This window comes from Benincasa hispida, chromosome 12 (assembly GCF_027475165.1).
Source record: "Benincasa hispida cultivar pf3 chromosome 12, pf3_genome.v1.1, whole genome shotgun sequence".
Classification (NCBI taxonomy): domain Eukaryota; kingdom Viridiplantae; phylum Streptophyta; class Magnoliopsida; order Cucurbitales; family Cucurbitaceae; genus Benincasa; species Benincasa hispida.
Window position 1 is genome coordinate 54,287,159 of NC_143489.1, and position 22,236 is coordinate 54,309,394.

Genomic DNA, 22,236 nt, shown 5'->3' on the forward strand with positions numbered 1-22,236 from the left:
AAAGTTACATATGAAATAAAAGAATAGAGAATAAAAGGAAGTTTGGTGAAGGTGGGAATGAAATTGCATTTTAATGAGAAAATTAGAGGGGTAGAAAAGAAGATCTTTATCTTAATTCTTTGAAATCATGTTTAATAACTCAATTAACAAGAACATATCTCAAGGATTAAGAACGGATTTTAAATTCTAGGCCAAATAGCAATAAAAATAACGTGCCTTACAAACCGATTAAATCATAAAAGTCATGACATGATAACATAATAGTAAAACATACAAAACTTAAATAAAATCTATAAACATACAAAATTCTAGTCCAAATAATCAAAGGTGTACATAAATGAACTCAAAATCACGTGAAAATGAGAGGGTTACAAGAATCAATTAATTAATTCTATATACGAACTATAGTTGACTTGCACTAGAGTTTAATTTATATACTTTTTAACTTCATTATCTTCTTTGAGTTGAATAATAATTATTACTATTATCATTATTATCATCATCAATATATTCATGTTAATTTATTGGCATTTATTTAGAAAATTGTCATATGAAAAGAAAGGAGGAGGGAAAAATGAACTCTTATAAGAGTTTTCATTTATGCATTTGCAATATTTGCTATGCCTTATTAAATTACATTGAAAAAAGAAAAAAAAAAGAATTTGTATCCAAAATTCCAAACAAAGGAATTGTTCCTATGCCCTAAAGAAGATAGGACACAAACCTAAAAACAAAAAACCTAATAAAAATCATCAATAAATAAGAGATATTAATTAAATTAATAAAAGTGCTTAATCTTTAGTTATTATTTGAAAATCTTGTTCTCATTTCTTGTCACCCATTCCAAGTGTTTCTTTCACTGTGTCCACAGCATCCTGAGCCATGTGAACCACCTTCTCTCCAGTCTGCAATAAATTATAACATTACAACTCAAATTATATATATATATATATATATATATATATATATATATATAAAGATTTTTCAAAAATAGAAAAATAAGAAAAATAATTTACACAAAATATCAAAATTTAATCTCTAATAGAAGCTAATAGAAATCTAACTGATAGAAATAGATAGAAGTCTATCTTGATACTATTGTATATGATATATGCATCTATCATTGTCTATCAATGTTTTTTTCTATTCGTGAAAATTTATTTTAAAAAAATAATTTCAAAAAATATAAATATATAAATAAAAAAAATGGAACCTGTTGGATCAAACTAGTGGGTTGTTGTTGTTTCTCTTGGTGAGCAGAGTGTGGAGAAGAAAGTTGAGCTTGGGTTGAATTACTTGACATGTCTCTTGGTTCACTTGTTGGGCTTCTAGTGGCTTCCATCCATTCTTCTGTTCTTGCCTGCCCTCATTTTAAAACCCAATATTATGAATAAATTAAGAATTTTCACTTTCGATGTTATATTTGAAAATTTTTCAAACAAATTTTAATCCCTATGCTTTCATGAGCAAAAATTTGACAAATACGAGTCAAAATCACAATATCATTTTGGTCACTGCTTTTGTTCAGGTGTTTTTAAATGATTCAAGTAAATGTCGGTATTTGACTAATGATTAAACATAGAAAAGTATAAAGACGAAAAGACAAAAATGACGGTTTCTATAATATAAAGACAAATAAATTTACAGACTAAAATAAGATTTAAATTTCGAGAGATTTATCGAAACATGCTTCACTTTTGTATATATATATAGTAAAAAGCAAAAGAAAATAGAGAGTTGGTGTGACCTGGGTCTGGCCTTTGGTTTGGCCAGCATTGAAATTTTGCTGCATATTAGACATATTTCTCTTCTTTTTTTTTTTTTGTTTCAAAATAAGAAATTACTTGAATTGGAAGCTGTGAACTAATTAAGGTGACTTTTTGTTTTTTGTTTTTTTGATTTTTGAACTTTATTGGGGGCAGTTTATATAGGTTTAGAGGTTGATTTGTTAGACTATTATGTGGAGGATAAAGAGACAATTTCTGCTTGAGAATTGGGAAATTTGACTCACTCAATACTTAAGAATATAGAGAAAAAAATGGGGAACCAATTACTAATTACTATAATAATTTTATTTGGTTGTTGCTTGACTTTCTGAGCTTTCATATATATATCTTTTTGAAAAATTCATAGGTAAAATAGTAAAGTTTATTCAATTGATTTAATAATTTGGCCAACCTATGCTAGCTTAATTGGTTAGGACATATGTATCATCATTGACCATGAAGTCGAAATTGATTCAAACCTCCTTGTTAACATTAGGTTTTTTAAAAAATATGTTCCGTGGAGTTGAACTTGTGTCTATATAGATTTTAATATCGTGAGTACAATATCTGATAAATAATCATTTGATACTTTCAATTGAAAAGTAATCTTGTCTTGAGAATTTTATAGCTTGTTTTTCAATGTTTTGATTTGTCTCGAAGACTTTGCAGCTTGTTCTCGAATTGATTAGTCTAGAGGGTTTGCAGCTCGTTCTTATTGTTGATTTAGGCGGATGTGGTTCAACTCTTTGGAGCTCTAGATTTTTAAACCTTTCACACGAAGGAAAGCTACTCATTTATAAAACTCCCATGTGGCCATGTGCACTTGGGCTTAGTTGGTTCATGGACCTGACCCTCATGTCCAACTAATTGATCTTGGGTTTAAGGGAGATTTGGGCGAAATTAAGCTTAATTAAACTTGACCTAAATATTGGACAAAACTAGTTTATTCAATCTAACGATCACGACAAAAATTAAGCTTATTTTTAGGTTTAATTGATCTTGGCCCAAATATTAGACTAAACTAGTTTATTTGATCCAACGATGTGACAAAAACACTTGGCATTACCGAAATTTATCGACTTTTGTCTTCAATTTTAACTCGGGACATATGTTGGCTTTTAAGTTGACCCAAATTTGATAATTTATAATTTCTTCATTATTTGAGAAATGACGTAACAATTTGTGATTAGTCCAAAATTTCGCATTCAACACTCATATCTCATATGTTGTTGAAACTCAAAAAACAAAGATAATAATGATTCTTTCTTGCACCTCAAAATTGATATATATATATATATATATACACTTTAGATTTCTCTTATCTTTTTATGAAAGTAATAGTTTAGGGGTTTTTTGTACGGATGACCTCATTTGTTTTGTGAGACCCAAATGAAAAATGGCCACTTGTAGAAAAGATAATGGAAAGTGGCCTTTTGTTGATGTTATCCATATGTGATTTTACCACTTTGCCCCTGAGATGCACCCCGCGCGCCTACCACTACCAAGGAACTCCATCCTTGATGGCTTGTTACTCGATCCTCGATTACTCGTTACACGATCCTCGATGCACGGTCATTTGATATCCAGATGCATGTCACTCGATACGTGTGCAATTGACACGTGTATACTCGATCATAGCCATTCGTACTAGATACTTGATTAATGTATACTCGATCATTTTGAATTGTCTGCGTCCGTTAAAGGACCTGTGCTGTAGTTAATGCTCATGTACGAAAAATACACAAATTGGGGAACTTTCTGAGAATTCTCACTATTCTTTCAAATCAATTTCTTGAAATGTGAAGTAATTTTTTTTATTAACTAAGAACAAACAGAACTGAAACACAAAAGAGAAAATCGAGCTCTCTTTCCCTCTAAAAAATCCACTTCACAAAACCTATTTTTCTTGATAGAGATCAAGTTACAAAGGCATTTAGATCATTTTACTATATTGTCTCACACCTCAAGTAAATAAATGTGCTATTTTTTTTCTCATTGTTTGCTCACGTTTTTTACTATTCCGACGCTGTGCGAGATACATGAATGTAGCAAAGAGAATGAGTGGGTGTGAGTTTGTGCACTGAGACATGCGAGTAGCTCCTAGTGGATCGAGGATGAAGGGAGAGAAAGCTATGAAACATTAAGCATTGAGTTAAGAAAATTAAGTATCGAGGGACGAGTATCAGGTATTGAGTATCATGTAGCGAAGAGCGTGTAGCGAGGATTGAGTATAGCAAGTATTTAACAGTAACCAATTTCCTAATTGCTCATTTTTTGCATTGTTTTTCTTGAAGGATGGAGAAGTATATATTCTTAATTTATGGTGATACATGGGACGACACAGAAGAATGCTATATTGGAGGCCATTTGAAGGGTTTACTAGTTCCAAGCACATTAGCGTATCAAGAGCTGACAAATCTAGTATATGAGATCATGCAAGTTACTTTGACAGAGTTCAAGATTACAATGAAGGTGACATATAAGATGGATATTGATTCTCCTCTAGTATGCTTAATGGACGATACTAATATTAAATTTCTCCTCTCAGAGTATGAATGTACTAGACCGCTGGAATTTGTAAGTCTTGACGAAATTGAAGAAATTCATTGCAAGGCAACATTTGTTTACCCAGAGAGAGAAAACCAACACATGTATGGAGTGGATGTCAATGAGAATGATGTTTGTCCATCAGGTGTCTCACTGAAAAACGACAACATCAATGTTAATATAGCAAATGTATTGCATCCGAATGTGACAATAGAAAAGGTTGAGACATGTGTAAATAAGAATTTGATGATAGAAGAGGAAGAGACTGGGAATGAAGAACAACCAACCCAGATTTTTTTAGGGAATGGTCCTATTGTGAATGAAAAACAACTCTGATTCTGTCAAATGATTTTGGCTATTTTGTTGGGAGTGTGCCTCGCCAAAATTCTGTAATGAACTACCATCCAGTAGTAATGCCAAAACGGGGGACTTGATCATGCAATCACAATCGTCTGTAGGGTTGGGGGATACGGTTGAAGTATTCAGTAAGAGTGATGTGAAGATAAGGTTGCAATGTTGGCCATTAAGAACAACTTTGAGCTACGGGTTAAAAAATCAAACAAAAAATTGTCTACTGTTTGATGTTTACACCCGACTTGTAAGTGATCTGTTTAAGCAATTAAAATGGAAGGATGTGATATTTTCAAGATCACAAAATGCATGACCAATCACACATGCTTGATTGAAGTATTGAATCATGACCACAAGCAAGCCAGTGCATTCGTTATTGGTCACTTGATGAAGGAAAAGTTCGGAATTGGTCGGGGGGACAAACCACACCATATTATTGAGGATATGTGGCATCAATACGGTGTCAATATTAGTTATGACAAGGCATGGTGTGCGAGAAAAACTACTTTTTCTCTTGCAAGGGGGACACCAGAGGAATCATATGCCAATTTGCATGCATATGGTGAGGCTTTGAAGATAGAAAATCTTGAAACTGTATTTGAGATCGAGCTTGAAGAATCAAAATATTTTAAATACATGTTCATGGCACTAGGTACGAGTTTAAGAGGTTTTAAGAGTTGTTGACCCGTGATCATTGTAGATGGTACTCATCTAAAGGGTAAGTATAAGGGAACAATGCTAGTAGGTGTTGCAATGGACGGTAACAACCAACTGTACCCACTGGCATATGCAATTGTTGATAGTGAGAATGACTGAGCCCTAAAGTGGTTCATGTCGAACCTTAAAACGACAATTGGAGAATGCCCTAACCTCATATTCATCTCAGATCGTGGACAGAGTAAACTAATGTCGTTGATGCTGTATTCCCCAATTCTTACCATGGACTTTATACCTACTATTTGAAAAGGCACGTGGAGAAATACTTCAAGGACGTGCCCATTAGAAAATTGTTTAACGATGCTTGCAGAGCGTATCGAGAATCAGAGTTCAAGCGCCATTGGGTCCAAATAATGAACTACAACAACGGTTTGCTTGCAAGATATTTGGAGGATGTTGATATTCAATGATGGGCAGGATGTTACTAGTTCGGGAACCGATATGATAACATATAGTGTCGAATGCTTCAATGCTATTACCAAAGAAGCCTGAGTGTTACCAATAACTTCATTGCTAGAATACATAAGAGGTCCACTTCAAGGTTGGTTTCATGAGAGACGAACAATGTGGTCTAATAGTACATCGACACATTCAAAGTATACAATGGAAATAATGGATTTAGAGTGTGACAAAGCTAGCCAATACCAAGTAAATCCGATCGATTGTTATAGATTTCATGTTAAGGACGCTAGATTAGATGGTATCGTCAGCCTTAACACTGAAGAATGTAGTTGCGTACAACTTTAGTGTTTGGAGATTCCGTGTTCGCACGTTATTGCTGCAGCTAGAGAGCATAATATCAATTTGTTTACTCTATGAGACAAATTCTATAGTGTTATTTCTCTAGTGCTAGCATACGCAGAGTCAATAAACCCGCTTGGTCATGTATTTGAATGGAAAAGGCCACCAGGGTATACCGAGGTTGGTAGATGAAGGGTAAACATGATACCTTCTGCTGCAGAACATGTCACATTAAAGAAATGTAGATGGTGTGGTTAACTAGGACATAATAGACAAAAATGCAACGAACTACTTGATACATCAAAATGCAACAAATGATAAGGATCGAAACTTAAAGGACCCAGACAATGACCAATACTTTATAATTTAATACTCTGCATTATATTGTTCATGATGTAAAGTAATGACTTTCTGATAAAAGTAATGACTTTCTGATAAATGCTCGATTCACAATGCTCAATGCATGTTACTCGTTACAAGATACTCGATGCATGTTACTTGATACATGATTACTCGACAATACTCGATAAACAATACTCAATCCTATGACTTCACTCGATATACGATACTCTTTATACCATACTCGATGCAAGTTACTTAATACATGATCCAAGTTACTTGATACTCGATGCATGTTACTCGATGTTTGATGCATGGTACTCGATACACGACACCTAAAATCATGTGCACTCGATATACATACAGTTACTTATTGTGGAAAAATTGCTCATACAAGTACGAAAATATACGAATTGCTCATATAAAATTAATAGATTCAACATTTATAAAAATTGTCAATTTACATAGAAAGATCTAATAAAAAAAACTGATCGGCCCACAACTCGGCACCATACTGCAACCTAAACTCATGTATTTTACCTTGCAATAAAATCTCTAGATTGGATTTAGTCACCAAGTATTCGAAGAACTTAGGAAAAAAATATCCCACAATCTAGTGTATCTGACCCTTATAGGAAGCCTATATTGACACGGTTCAACCTCTAAGGACTATGTGCAAGGTTGAGCTTTATAGCATGTAAGTTGTAGAAATGTGTTAGTGAAGGGAGAGTGAAGCATAGAGGCCCTAGCAATATACCAGATCCTTCTGTGTGATATACTTAGGGAGTGAGTCATATAAAAGGATGCACCTAAGGTTTACGTTTATCACCAATATAATCTAGTGCTGCTTGTAGTTGAGTGGGCTATAGATGTAATTGACATTTGCCCATCTAGGCTGATGTTCAATTACCAATCCAAGCACGCAAACGACATACACGTGCTCCCGAGCACGTAAACGACATACACGTGCTCCCGAGCACGTAAACAACATACACGTGCTCTTTCTCCCATAATTTAGCAGCTTGTTCATGCATTTTCTTATATATGGCATGGAACAAGCTTTTTGGACCCTGTAGGTTCAAGTGACTCTACAAAATAGATAACAATAGGTTAAGTGCATATCAATCATGCAAAACTTAAATAAATCTATAATACATACCAATATGCCATGTGACAATGTCATGAACCGATGAGCATATATCTCCAGCCCATTAAGAAACCTCCATCAAAGAAACATGAATAAAGCATCGAGAACCTATAATATATAAGTCTGGTTAATGAGTGGAAATAGTAAATAACAAGCATATAAACGTAATGTAGATGTTAACTTACGTCGTTCTCAACCCAATAATTATCACGTGTTAGCTCACAGAATAACTCCTTCATCGTGCAGTTCATCTTGAAGAGGACTTCATTACCTGACCAGTGAGGATATCTGCGCTGGTCAACCATACCATGAACACATTCATCACGTTCTCTAGAATAGCATGTGGTAGGTCATAGGGGACGATGTTAGTCGGGTGCTGACCTAGCTGAATGTATTTTTGCTGTTTCCCCGTTGCCCTAGCCGTGTCAACTGGAGAGGTATACGGTTGTGTCAGCTTTCTCTTCCTACTTGTCCATCTCTGTTCCTTCTCAAAGTCCACAGGCTCACCTTTCACATTAGGCTCAACATTCACCTTGGGCTCGCCCTTCACATTGGGCTCAACCTTAATCCTAAATTTCTTTAATGCTGTGGTGGAAGCAACTCAGGATACAGTAGTGTCGATGAGGGAAAATGTGGTATCTCGAGAAGTGACATAGAAAGATGTGGTATCTCGGGGAGAGCGATGGATATTGTAACAATGGGGAGGATAAGCTCGGTGGATGGTAGAGGGATGAGATCAATATATATGAAGGAAGGTGGATGCATGGGGTCACTAAACTATGTGGAGGGTGGAGGGATGGAGTCAATGGACTCTATAGAGGGTGTAGGGATGAGGTCACTAGTCTCGGTGGAAGGTGGAGGGATGGGGTCAATGGACTCTATGGAGGGTATAGGGATGAGGTCACTAGTCTCGGTGGAAGGTGTAGGAACGGGGTTGATGGACTCTGTGGATGGTGAAGGAATGAGACCAATGGGCTCAGTAGATGGTGGTTGGATGGGGTCAATGGACTCTGTGGGTGGTTAATGGATGGGTTCACGAGACTCAGTGGACGGTGGAGGAATGAACACTAGTCTTCATAGAAGATGGAGGAATGAGGTCACGGGACTCAGTGAATGGTAGAGGAATGAGGTCACGGGACTCGGTAGATAATTGAGAAATAGGGTCATGGGGCTCAGTGGAATCCACGTCTAAACCTTACATCGTTTACAAAGTACATTAGGTCAAAAACTACATGTTATATATTTACATTAGAATAAGTTCAATATAATATTACGTATTCGACACAAGGACTACAGTAAGCTGGCGATTGTTTGTACACTGGCCTGAAGAATTGAAGGATCTCTTATTCAAGAGAACCATTGAGCGGAAGTAAGATCTTTCAAAGCCCATTGTGAAAGAATAAAGCATTTAAAAATATACAATCACAATTATGCATTATAGAGAAAATTACAGCATGCTTTCTTAACTTAAATACAAAGGGAATCGAGTGACATACCTTTGAAGAACTCATCTTCACGTATTCCCTCGATCTGCACTGGTTAGGTGTCCTAGCAAAGTCTAAACGATTACGAATGCAACGAACACCCAGTGTAATCACGAACTGTTTGATCCTCGAACGGCAACCCTCGACACTACCACTCGGTTACCTTGGTATTCTCGAGTGAGAATCCAGGAGGTGTGGGCTTTGTGTGAATTTGGTAGAGGGAAGGAGGATGTATATGATTGAGCTAAGCGATCGAGTAAGTGGGAGAAATAGAAAGTCTATCGTATAGACAAAGAGTACTTGATCGTTTAGTAAACGAGGCAGTCGTGTAGCTAACTTGCTCGTCGTTCACTCTCTCAAAGGGCTATCGTATAACCCTCTCTTCTCACTCGATCGATTGGTATGCAATAATGCCAATTCTTTAAAAAATGAAAACCTTTTTCATTTTATTTTTTAGTTATTAAAACTGAAAATAAGCTCTCACTTGCATGGTTAATGGAGAAGGGAAAATAACCAACTAACAATTTTCTCATAATTGTTTTTATTATAAATAAATATAATAACTAATTTATCATATTATATTTATAACCTATAGTTTTAATATCACATCATATGTATATTTAAATCATAGTTATTTTCTCCTTTATTTAATATAGATCATATTTATATCAATTTCTCCAATTAATGTATCTAATACATCAAGTTAATTATATCACATTTACTTGAACCAATTTAATTATATAATATATAATAAAATTCCCTCTTGTTAATTTGAACACTTCAAACTAACCCAAAAACTGATTCTCAACTTGAATCCATTGAGCTACCGAGAGGACCTTATGGACCTATAGCTTGAAGCTCCAACGGTACGTGAATAACTGACTAAACTCTTTAATCACGATATCCACCATCTGTTAACTATCGGGCACTCTACTAAAGAGCGATAGCTGCACTCTTCTCACTACAGATATATTTCTGTGTCCATTGGGTATAACCAATCAACAGTACGATAACCCTTCACAGATCGCTCGTAAGTACAGCTGGGCCAATTAACCATTTTACCCTTGTAGTTACATCTAACTCCTTAAGTACCACTGATTCCTTTAATGATCAATACATCATAGTCCTACTATGAGTGAACACTTCTCGGGCCATGAGAAAGTGTGTAGAGCCACATTGTTCAAGCCCCGGAATCAGCTCTTAAGGGAGAAATTTATCTACTTACCCCTGCTTCGGGGAAGGAGTGAATTCCGTTTTGTGTAGCTGAGTTCCCAGCTCCCCAATCAAACGAATCCCCAAAGTGATAGGTTTGAGTCGAAAATCTGGCCACTCGTACCCATGCAAATCAAAGGACCATTCTCATAGGCAGGATTTCCCAACTCACTCAAGATTAAGGTCATGTTACCTATGATCATCCTAGTGAAATGAAAGTCTCTGTCATGAACGACCTTATATAACGAGACTAAACATTTCATGGTCTAGTCTTATACAAACTCCTTTGTATAGGATACCCCCGCTCGTATGTCTCCACATGAATGATTAGGATCAAACCATCTATCGCAATTTACAACACTTGTAATATCTACAAAGCGAACCGTATCCGTAGTGTCACCAGGATAAGGTTTTCCTCCTTTATCCATATACTACAGACCATTTAGATTATAACTTAAGGCATGATCCATTTGTATATCTCCATATACATGCTTAAGTTACAACGATAACCAGGGATCTTAGTTTATTGGTTTGTGGTTAATGCAACAGTGAAGAAAGTATCTCATATTATTACATCACAAAAGTTTGTTCATACACGTGTTTACAAACTACAAGACCCTACGAGATTTAGAGCATCAACCACAACATGAAGGACACTCAAGTTAGATTTTACACCTTTCAAGTCTGACTGCATATTGTCCAATTTATGCTTCATCATAGACACTCTTTGGTTTGTGTCACAAATGATGTACGAATGCCCACACCCCTCATGGGCTCCGAATGGGATGTATTCGGCCGAGACAACACTTTCTCCTCAATTGGAGGCAAATGCTAGTTAGTAGGGAGCTCGTGAGATTCACTATAAGGAGGGTGAGTCTCATGTTTGTCAGTAGAGAGCTCGTGAGATTGATGCTCATCGAGTTTTGGCTCGTGGGACCGATGTTCGTAACTCTCGTAGTCACTGGACTGACTATGAGCATCCTCATTATGGTGTGATCTATGTGTCTCTAAGGAGCTCGTCTCAGCATCAATGCACTCGTACACGGGTCGTTCATCAACCCTAGTGTTCCTATACTGCCTTTCCCTATCCGACATGATCAGTGGTGCGATGTGATCCCTGTCTGCATAAAAAAATGAAGAATTTGTTAGTTATATGTGACATTCACCTTAAATCCAAGTTAATATTGATGTAATACACTAATCTCGCTGGACTCAAACATGCCTCAATGTATTGTTTTGGTCGACGGTGAGTATGTACACTTCCACCTCAGGAATCGAGGTACGACATGTCTGCTCAGTCGGTATTTAACTTTTTCAAAACCGCTGATATGATCTCGTATGCCCACACCTACCATAATTCATAAACGATTATAAAACAAGAATAAATAGTAACTCATATTGTTACTAAAATAAGTAGATCTCGTATGGCCAATGAATGGATATTATCTGAAATGCATGAGGAAACCCCGGTAGGTTGTACTTGACAATGTAGTTCTTATTTTTCTTAGACCATTTTTTTTATAGTTATTTACCTTGCCACTCAAGTTTCTTTGTAGTCCAAGTAACGTACTCTCTCATAGCACGTTTTCCCAATCCATGGAATTAAAGTAATCTAAATCCTCCACATCAATTAATAATGTCTTGTCAACATTGGCCCTCGTCTTCTCCCTCCCCATCATACCCAATTCAGTATAATAGGCCAATGTCATGTTCACAACATCTATGTGTTATCAAACTCTATCTCCTTGTACATTGTCTCTAAGGTACCAATGTGAATGTCCCCCACAAAATCATTCTTGAAGTACCTACTATGTAGTGATCTAAGTGCTTCACCCCTTCTTATAACTGTTGGATTAGGTGACCGCCACAATCCTGTCACCAATATGAAGTCTTCTTTGGAGAATTTAACAACTGTACCATTCAAATCGAAGGTCATTGCATCCTTCCTATCGTTTACAACCTTCCTCAATAGAATATAATGGACCAATGGACTGTTGAAAATAATGCCCATGTCCATGAGTCGCCAAAATATCGTCTTCTTGAAGAAGAAAAACTGAGTGGGAGTAAGCTTCTCTTTCACAATCTTGTTAGCCTCCCTAATGTGAGAGGATAGGCTGGTCGCTTGGCCTAAGAAACGATCCTAGGGAGGAATCTTGAATTGTCTAGCCATACTGCACAGTATAACAAAGAACACCAGAAATTAAGAATTCTGTTCAATACTCGATACACGATGTACAATAATCAATGCATGATACTCGATACTCAATATACGATACACGATACATTCTACATAGTGTCCCTTACTTGATACATGCTACATAGTGTCCCTTTTTCGATACATGATACACGTTGGCTCGGTTTGATTTTCCACATTCATGACTTATCGTACTCAAACCCTAAACTCTTAATGGTTCGAAATACCAAAAATATGAAATCAAAACAAAACAATTCAAGCTCCAGCCAAACATACAAGATATGAAGCCGAAATGAAAATCGCATCGGTCGAGTAGCGAGGAACGTGATGCCAAAATATAACAAACAAAGAGACAAATGATGCCAAAATATAAACAAATAGAAGAATGTTACCTGATGCAGAGAGAATCGAGAGAGTTTCGAGTGTAGAGGTGCAGTCGTCAAGGGATATAAAATCAAAAGCTGAGAGAGAATAGTTTGAGAAACGAGTTAAAGTGGTGAAATAATGGACTTCAAACGAGTTAAGAATTCAAAAAATTCAAAATGATCGAGTATACATTAATCGAGTGTCGAGTATGGATGGCTATGACCGAGTGCGTGTCAATTGTACATGTATCGAGTGACCATGCATTCGGATATCGAGTGACTGTGCATCAAGGATCGTGTGATGAGTAATCAAGGATTGAGTTCCTTGGTAGTGGCAGGTGCGCGGGGGTGCATTTTAGGGGCGAAAACGATAAAATCACACGTGGATGACATCAATAGATGACCACTTTTCATTACTTTTTCTACATGTGGTCATTTTTCATTTAGGCCTCCCAAAAGAGGCCATTCGTACAAAAAAAACCCATAGTTTAGGCCCGTTTAATAGTCATTTAGGCCCCATTTGGTAACCATTTGGTTTTTGGTTTTTGTTTTTAAAAATTAAGCCTATAGACGCTACCTTCCACCTCCAAATTTCTTACTTTATTATTTATTTTTTACTAATGATTTAAAAAATTAAGTCAAAATTTGAAAACTAAAAAAATAGCTTTTAAAATATTGTTTTTATTTTTAGAATTTGGTTAAGAATTCAACTATTATACTTAAGAAAGATACAAATTATTGTACGAAATGGTGAGGAAATAAGCTTAATTTTCAAAAACAAAAATAAAAAAAACGAAATGGTTACCAAACGGGCCTTAGTTTTTAGTTTCTAAAAACTTGTTTTAGTTTTTAGTTTTTAAAAAACAAAAACCATACATGTTTGATTACTATTTCTGGTTTTCAGTTTGATAAATATTTTTTTGCCTTTCGTTTTTAAAAATTCAAAATAATTTACTATGTCTTTTTTAATTTTATATTTTTTGATAAAAATAAAATCAAACTCTTGCAATATTTTTTCATATGGTATACATCATTATAAAATTATATATATACTTTTAACTTTTTAAAAGAAATCCATATAGATAAAATAACATCAATATTTTTAATGATTAATAACAAGTGAATGTTTCAACCACTATTAAAAGAAAATTACCTTTTAGTGATAAATTTTTAGTAACGTAGCAAAAAAATTGTCGTTAAATGCTAATCTTTTGCAACATATCAAAATAAAATAAAAAAAGAGTTAGAAAAAACAATTATTAGTGGCGGAATCTAAACTAATGTTAGTAAAAGTTTCTATGACATGTTACCGTGCGTCACAAAAAAATAACAATGTTTTTAGCAATAAAATAATTAATAATCTTTAGCAACATATTCCTTCATCGCTATTTTTTTTGTTTTTTTTTTAAAGAATGAAGTAGTTAAAAACTTCCCTCCCTCCCCCTCTCATTTTCCTTTTCCCTCTCTTCATCTATTTTTCCTCCTCCCTCACACTCCAAACCCCAAGCCTTCTCCTTCATGCAACAATCGCCCCTTGCTTAGTATCTCATTCTCCGGCGACACAAACCACGTGCGGTGAGCTTCCGATGAGTTGCAGTGACGGTATAAATTTTGACCACTAATCTTTGGAAAATATATTTTCTGTCCTCGTCCTCGTTTAGCTTACAAATAAATTTTACATTTACTCCCTCTCCGAAAGAGAAGGGGAAAAAGATAAAGAGGAAGAAAGGAATCGTGGGGAGACGAGAGAGAACAAAATTAATTAATTTATTTATTTATTCTATTTTAGTTCTAAAAATTATTATTTTATCTATATTTCGTACTCTTACTATCTCAAAAGGTGGCCTATGAAAAGAATCATTTTGGACTATTTTGTCTAAATGCTAATTTTATAATTCCTACTATGTCCTTCAATTCCTATTATTTATTTAATCTCCATTGCAACCCTTCACTAATTATTCACTAATTAGTATTGTTTATTTAAATGTAAAAAAAGAACACAAAAACAAGACGTGCATAGGTGATCAAGATAGTAAGATGCGAGTATGTGGGCAATTAAAACTAATATCCATTGTAACCCTTCACTAATTAATTAGTATGGTTTATTTAAAGGTTAAACATTTAAACATTTATGGTTGTGTGGTTTGTGCTTAATTTTCCATTTTTGAGAATGAATGGGTTTGAAATTCCCAAAAACTTTAACATAATGGTTACAAATATTTGAATTATGTTGTGAATTTGAAGAGCACAACGAGAACACGGATATAGAGAAAATATAATATAATAATATATTTATAGAATAACATTAAATATATAAAATAATATAACATAAAATAACTAAAATTATAAAATTGGATAATATGAAAATTAGCGAAATTTTGAAGTGGAATTCTCACTAATGTATGTGTGATTTTAAGATCCACCAAATGTCCTTATTTATAGGCAAAGTGGCAAGTAGAATGTGGACTTACATGGATACCAAACATGAATAATTACAAGGCACATGGACAACATGAAGGGTGACACATGACTTTTGGGACACTAAGCAATGGACATCTATTTATTATTATAATATTCATAATACTCCCCCTTAGATGCCCATATATTTATTATTATAAATGAAATATGCCTCGTTAAAACCTTACTAGGAAAAACCCAATGGGTAAAAACCCTAGTGAAGGAAAAAAGTACATATTTCATATAATAAATACTCCTAGAAGAATAAATAATTTACTCACCTTCATGAAAACATCACTTAAGATCTCAGAGTCGCGCATTCCAATGTTGTGCACCAATTTTTTAAAAGTTGCGATTGGTAATGCCTTTGTAAATAAGTTTGCTAGGTTATCTTTCAAACAAATTTGTTGTACAATGATGTCGCCATTTTCTTCAAGATCATGGATGTAGAAAAGTTTCGGTGAAATATGTTTTGTTCTATCTCCTTTAATATATCCTCATTTGATTTGGGCTATGCAAGCTGTGTTGTCTTCGTATAATATTATTGGAAGATTTTTATTAGAAGACAAACCACATGTTTCACGAATGTGTTGAGTCATTGACCTTAGCCATACACATTCTCGACTAGCCTCATGAATTACAAAAATTTCAGCATGATTTGAGGAAGTGATTGTTATAGTCTGTTTCACTGATCGCCATGATATAACAGTTCCTCCACATGTGAACAGATAACTTGTTTGAGATCTAGTTTTATGTGGATCGGATAAATATCCAGAATTTGCATAACCAACTAGATCAAAATTTAATTTATTTGAATAAAACAAACCCACATCGATTGTTCCTTGGAGATAACAAAGTATATGCTTAATTCCGTTCCAATGCCTTTTCGTAGGAGAAGAATTATATCTAGCTAATAAATTTACTGAAAATGCAATATCTAGTCTTGTATTATTAGCAAGATACATAAGTGTACCAATTGCACTAAGATATGGTACTTCAGGACCAAGAAGTTTTCATTATCTTCTCGAGGTTAAAATATATCTTTCTTTATATCCAATGAACAGACTTCTGTTGGAATATTTAATGGATGTGTTTTGTCCATATAAAATCTTTTAAAAAAATTTCCCGTATAAGTTGACTGATGAATAAATATTCCATATACTAAATGCTTAATTTGCAAACCAAGGCAAAATTTTATTTTTCCGAGATCTTTCATCTCAAATTCTTTCTTAAAATATTCTATTGCCTTTGAAATATCTTCAGGAGTTCCAATTATATTTGAAGGAACTCTAAAGCTAGAAAATCCATGAGCGAAAGCAGATTGTTCCAAATCCCATTGTGAAAGAACAAGAACATTTACAATCAAACAACATCAGCTATGTATCAAGTCTAAATTACATCATGCTTCAAAAGAATAAACACAAAAGGGATCGAGTGAACATACCTTTGAAGAACTTTTCTTCTAGTATTCCCTTGATCAATCAGCAAAACGTTCAACAGCATGAACACAATGCGAGCAAATCCAACAAACAACACGAACTAGTAAATACTCGATCATAATCGAGTTAAACTCGACACTCAACCCTCGAATGCAAATCGAAAGTACCACGAGGCTACTGGTATTCTCGGAGTACGAATCCAGGAGGTATGGGCTCTGTATGGATTTAGAAGAGGGAAGGAGGAACTTAACGATCGGGTACACGATCGAGTAAGTGGGAGAATGAAGAAGTCTATAATATAGACTTGGGTACTCGATTGTTTAGTAGCGAGTGACTATCGTATAGAATACTCAATCGATCGTTTACTCTCTCAAAGCTATCGTGTAACTTTTGCGTTTTGCGCATTCAATTATGAAAAAATAAAAACGATTTTCATTTTATCCATCAATTATAAAAAAACTTATTAAAACTTCCCATTAAGTCCGTTATTGGAGAAAAAGATAACCAATTATTTTATAATTAATTTTTTATAAATAAATATAATAACTAATTTATCATATTATATTTATAACCTATAGTTTTAATATCATATCATATGCAACATATAAATCATAGTTATTTTTCTCCTTTATGGTATTTAATATAAATCATATTTATATTAATTCAACCAATTAAATAATGTATCAAATATATCAAATCGATTATATTATATATAATGAACTAATGTAGTTATATCATATATAATCAAATTCCCTCTTGTTAATTTGAACACTTCAAACTAAAACTGATTCTCAACATGAATCTATTGAGCTACCAAGGAGACTTTATGGACCTGTAGCTTGAAGCTCCAACGGTACGTGAATAATTGACTAAACTCTTTAATCACGATATCCACCATCTATTAACTGCCAGAGATTCCACTAAAGACTGATAGTTGCATTCTTCGCACTACAGATATATTTCTGTGTTCATTGGATATAACCAATCAGGCGAATCCTCAAAGTGAATTCCGTTTTATGTAGCTGAGTTCCAAGCTCCCCAATCAGACGAATCCCCAAAGTGGTAGGTTTGAGTCGGCAATCTGGCCACTCACACCTATGCAAATCAAAGAACCGCCCTTATAGGCAGGAGTTCCCAACTCACTCAGGATTAAGGTCATGTTACCGATGGTCATCCTAGTGAAATGAAAGTCTCTATCATGAATGATGTTATATAACAAGACTAAACATTTCGTGGTCTAGTCTTATACATCATAGCGAACCGTATCCGTAGTGTCACCAGGATAAGGTTTTCCTCCTTTATTCATATACTACAGACCATTTAGGTTATCACTTAAGGCAAGATCCACTTGTATGTCTCCACATATATGCTTAAGTTACAACGATAACCATGGATCTTAGTTTATTGGTTTGTGGTTAATGCAACTAAAATATCTCATATTTCATAGACAGTGGTGATAAAATATCTCATATTATTACATCACAAACATTTGTTCATACACGTCTTTACAAACTACAGACCCTATGAGATTTAGGGCATCAACCCCAACAATGTCACACTTGTCCTAAAGCTAGTGGGATGTACAAGATAAGTACAAGTACAAAACAATAAACTAAGGCATTAAGACCCAGTACAAAATCTCTCACTTTCCCTAATCCATCCGTGGTCGATCTCATAGACCCATGCTCTGAAGATGACCCTAAAAAACTGTAGCCGTGAGAACCTTTATAAATGGATCAGCAACATTGTGCTCCAAAGCTATCTTCGTGACTATCACATCCCCTTGATGCACAATCTTGCAGATGAAATGGTATTTCCGCTCTATATGCTTGTCATGCTTGTGACTCCTAGGCTCTCTTGAATTCACCGCAACACCACTATTATCACAATAAAGGGTGATGGGCCAAGACATGTCTGGAACAAATTCAAGATCTGTCAGAAACTTCCTGAGCCAAATGGCCTCCTTAGCAGCTTCATAAGCCACCACATGCTTGGCCTCCATAGTGGAGTCAGCGATGCACCTCTGCTTAGTTCTTTGCTACACTACAACTCTTCCGTGAAGAGTGAACACTGATCCTGAAGTGGATTTCCGAGAATCCTTATCAATCTAAAAATCAGAGCCCGTATATCCCGTAAGGATCAAATCCTTAAATCCATACACAAGCATGTAGTCCTTCGTTCTCCGAAGATACTTGAGAATGTACTTGACGGTAGTCCAGTGACCCTGTCCTGGATTAGACTGATATCTATTGACTATCCCCACAACGTAGCAGATGTCGGGTATAGTACATAACATCGCGTACATCAAACTGCCAACGGCAGATGCATAGGGGACCTGTCTCATTTCCTCAACCTCTTGAGGCGTCTTAGGACATTGCTCCTTAGACAATGTAACTCCATGCTGAAAAGGCAGTAGGCCTTTTTTGGAGTTCTTCATCGAGTATTTGATCAACATCTTGTCAATGTACGATGCCTGAGACAGCGCTAGCAGTTTGTTCTTTCGATCCTGAAAGATCTGAATACCAAAGACAAATTGAGCCTCTCCCAAATCTTTCATTTGGAATTGGGTTGCTAGCTAGTTCTTAACTGAAGTCAGTAAACCTACATCATTCTCAAAGTAGGATATCGTCTACATATAACACTAGGAAAACTACTGAAGTGTTGATGATTTTCTTGTAGACATAAGGCTCATCAACGTTCTAGTCAAAGCCATAAGATTTGATCGCAGTATCAAATCTTATGTTCCAAGACCGAGACGCTTGTTTCAGTCCATAAATGGACTGATTCAACTTGCAAACCTTTTGGCCTTGACCTTGGGCTATGAATCCCTTGGGTTGTACCATATAAATGGTCTCCTTAAGATTACCATTTAGAAAGGAAGTCTTGACATCAATTTGTCATATCTCATAGTCATAATATGAGGCAATGGATAGAAAGATGTGTAGGAATATATCATTAACAGTGGAAGCAACAACGATCATTAAACACTCTAATTCATTAATTTTGGCAGAAAATAAAGCATGCTCTTGTAGAAACAAGTAGGTTTGAAGATATACCTTTGTAGAACTTCTTCAAAGCTCGATCTCCAGCTGCAAACTTCTTTAAATCTTGTTGTAGACCACCTCAAGATATTCTCAATTATTCTCTTGGTGCTCTAGATTGAGTTGTGGAACTGAAAACAAGCTTGAATCAAGAGAATTTTGAGAAGAGCTCACAACAGAATCCAGTTGAAGAACACCTTATTCACCACGAATTTTCAACAAAAATTCTATCAATTGCATGCCTCAAATTCACTCCTTTCTTCTCAATATATTGCAGACCATCATGCAAGGAAGATAGCTGCATGAGATGCAGCTCATGCTTGAAGTAGAATGAGTTTTGTGTGAGCAACTTAAGAACGTGATAATGGAAAAATCTAGCTTTCCATTTTTATTTTTATTTTTTTTTGTGTGTTTTTCAACTTATCCAATTTGATTTTAAAATCACATTTGATTTCAAAAATCGAAATTTATTAATTTTACAAATTAATTTTCTAATAAAATTAATAAATAATTATTTAAACAATTTAAATAATTCTAATTAATTTAATATCATATATTAAATTAATTTTACACAAATCCACCTTCATATATTTAAATCATATTTAAATATTAATTCTCCAATTTTGTTTAATTCTTAAAATTAAACGTGTAATTATATTTCATATAATTACTAATTTCTTTAATTCTAATTCGAACGTTTCAAATTAACTTATCACACTACTCTAGAGCTAATCCAGTTACGAGCTAGTAGGGGGACCTCGCGGACCTACAGATCATGGGCTCCAACGATCCAAGATTAATTGGCTAAACTCATTACACCAAATTAACACTCATTCGTTAACTAATGGGTCACCCCACTAAAGCCCATAGTTGCACTCCCTCACTGTAGATATATTATGTCCACATGATTTAACCATAATTAGTAAGTCGACCCTTCACAAGTTGTTCGTAATAACGGTTGGGTCAAATATCTGTTTTACCCCCGAGATTATGTCTTGTTCCGCAAGTTTCTACTGATCCTCTAATGAACAACTGGTTTGTGATCCAGTCACTAAACCAAAACTCTCTCAGCCCAGTGAGAAGATGAGACCCCTTGTTCAAGACCTGGATTCAATACTTGAGAGAACAACCTTTCTCCTATCCCTAAATCGGGTAGACATGAACTCTGTCTTGCACCCTATGTCCCTAGCTTTTTATTAGGTCTTACCCCTGAAATGGGAGGCTTATTGAGCCAACGTTATTGAGCCAACCCTCACCTATGCAAATCTAAGGATAATCTCGAATAAACAGGAGTTCATAGTTAGCTCAGGATTAAGATCGAGTTACCTAAGTTATCTAAGTGAAATAGTCAGTCTTACAGTAAACACCGTTATAAAGTAAGAGTGACTTATTTCTTTGTCCGATCTTATGTAAACTCATTGCATAGGACGCCCCCACTCCTCATGTCATAACATGTACGAATTAGGATCACTTCGTTTGTAGCACTTTACAACTCTTTGTAACAACTATAGAGTAGGTCATATCCCATAGTGTTACTAGAATAAGACACCCAACCTTATTTATATATTATAGATCATTTTGACTATTTACTCGAACCTGATCCACTTTTATGTCTCCACATAAAGTTCAAGTACTCATGTAATAGTCATGGGTCTTAGTTTATTGGATTTAGACTTTCATGTATACAATTTATAAAATCAATAACAAGTTTCTTGACTATAGAAAATGTTTATTATTTTACAAACTGCAAGTTTTAGGTCATAAAACCCAACAGGATGCAGATAGACTTCAACATGGAAACAGGTGAGAAAGTTCTCTCATAGTCAACTCCCTCCACCTAGGTATAACCCGTTGCCATTAGTCTAGCCTTGAAGGTTTGCACCTTCCCATCAGCACCCCGTTTCCTCTTGTAGATTTATTTACAATCTATAGATTTAACCTCATCAGGTTGATCTACAAGATCCCATACTGAGTTGAAGTACATTGACTCCATCTCGAGATCCATAGCTTTGACCCATTCATCTTGGTCAACATTCTACATTGCCTTCTTGTAAGATAATGGATCCTTAACCTCGCTATCGGTTACCATAGCCCAAATTTTAGTTAATCCCATATATGGAACATGTGGGCTTGCAACCCTCCCACTACATCGAGGATCCCTCAACTTTTGTAGTGGATTTAACCTACTAGATGAACTTCTATAAACAAATCTTGTTGATGTAGTAGGCCCTTCAACAATTCTTGTTGAAGTTTTAGTAGTTTCATTAGAAAGCTTATGCAACATGATTTTACTTCTTGGACTGTGCTCCCTTATGTGATCCTTTTCAAGGAAGGTAGCTTTTGTCGATACAAACACCTTGTTTTCCTTAGGATCATAAAAGTAACCTCCTCGTGTCCCTTTGGGGTAGCCTACAAACAAGCATAGCCTCGAACGTG

General features: G+C 35.2%; 1 protein-coding gene across 1 annotated transcript; it reads right to left on the bottom strand.

The window, feature by feature from the left end:
* Positions 1-824: 824 nt before the first annotated feature.
* LOC150032071 (uncharacterized) lies at positions 825-1,801 on the bottom strand. Its single transcript, XM_090307825.1, has 3 exons — positions 1,748-1,801; positions 1,214-1,360; positions 825-905 (listed from the first exon to the last, which is right to left on the bottom strand). The coding sequence occupies exons 1-3, from the start codon at positions 1,799-1,801 to the stop codon at positions 825-827; spliced, it is 282 nt and encodes a 93-aa protein (XP_090163951.1).
* Between the last annotated feature and the right edge of the window lie 20,435 nt (positions 1,802-22,236).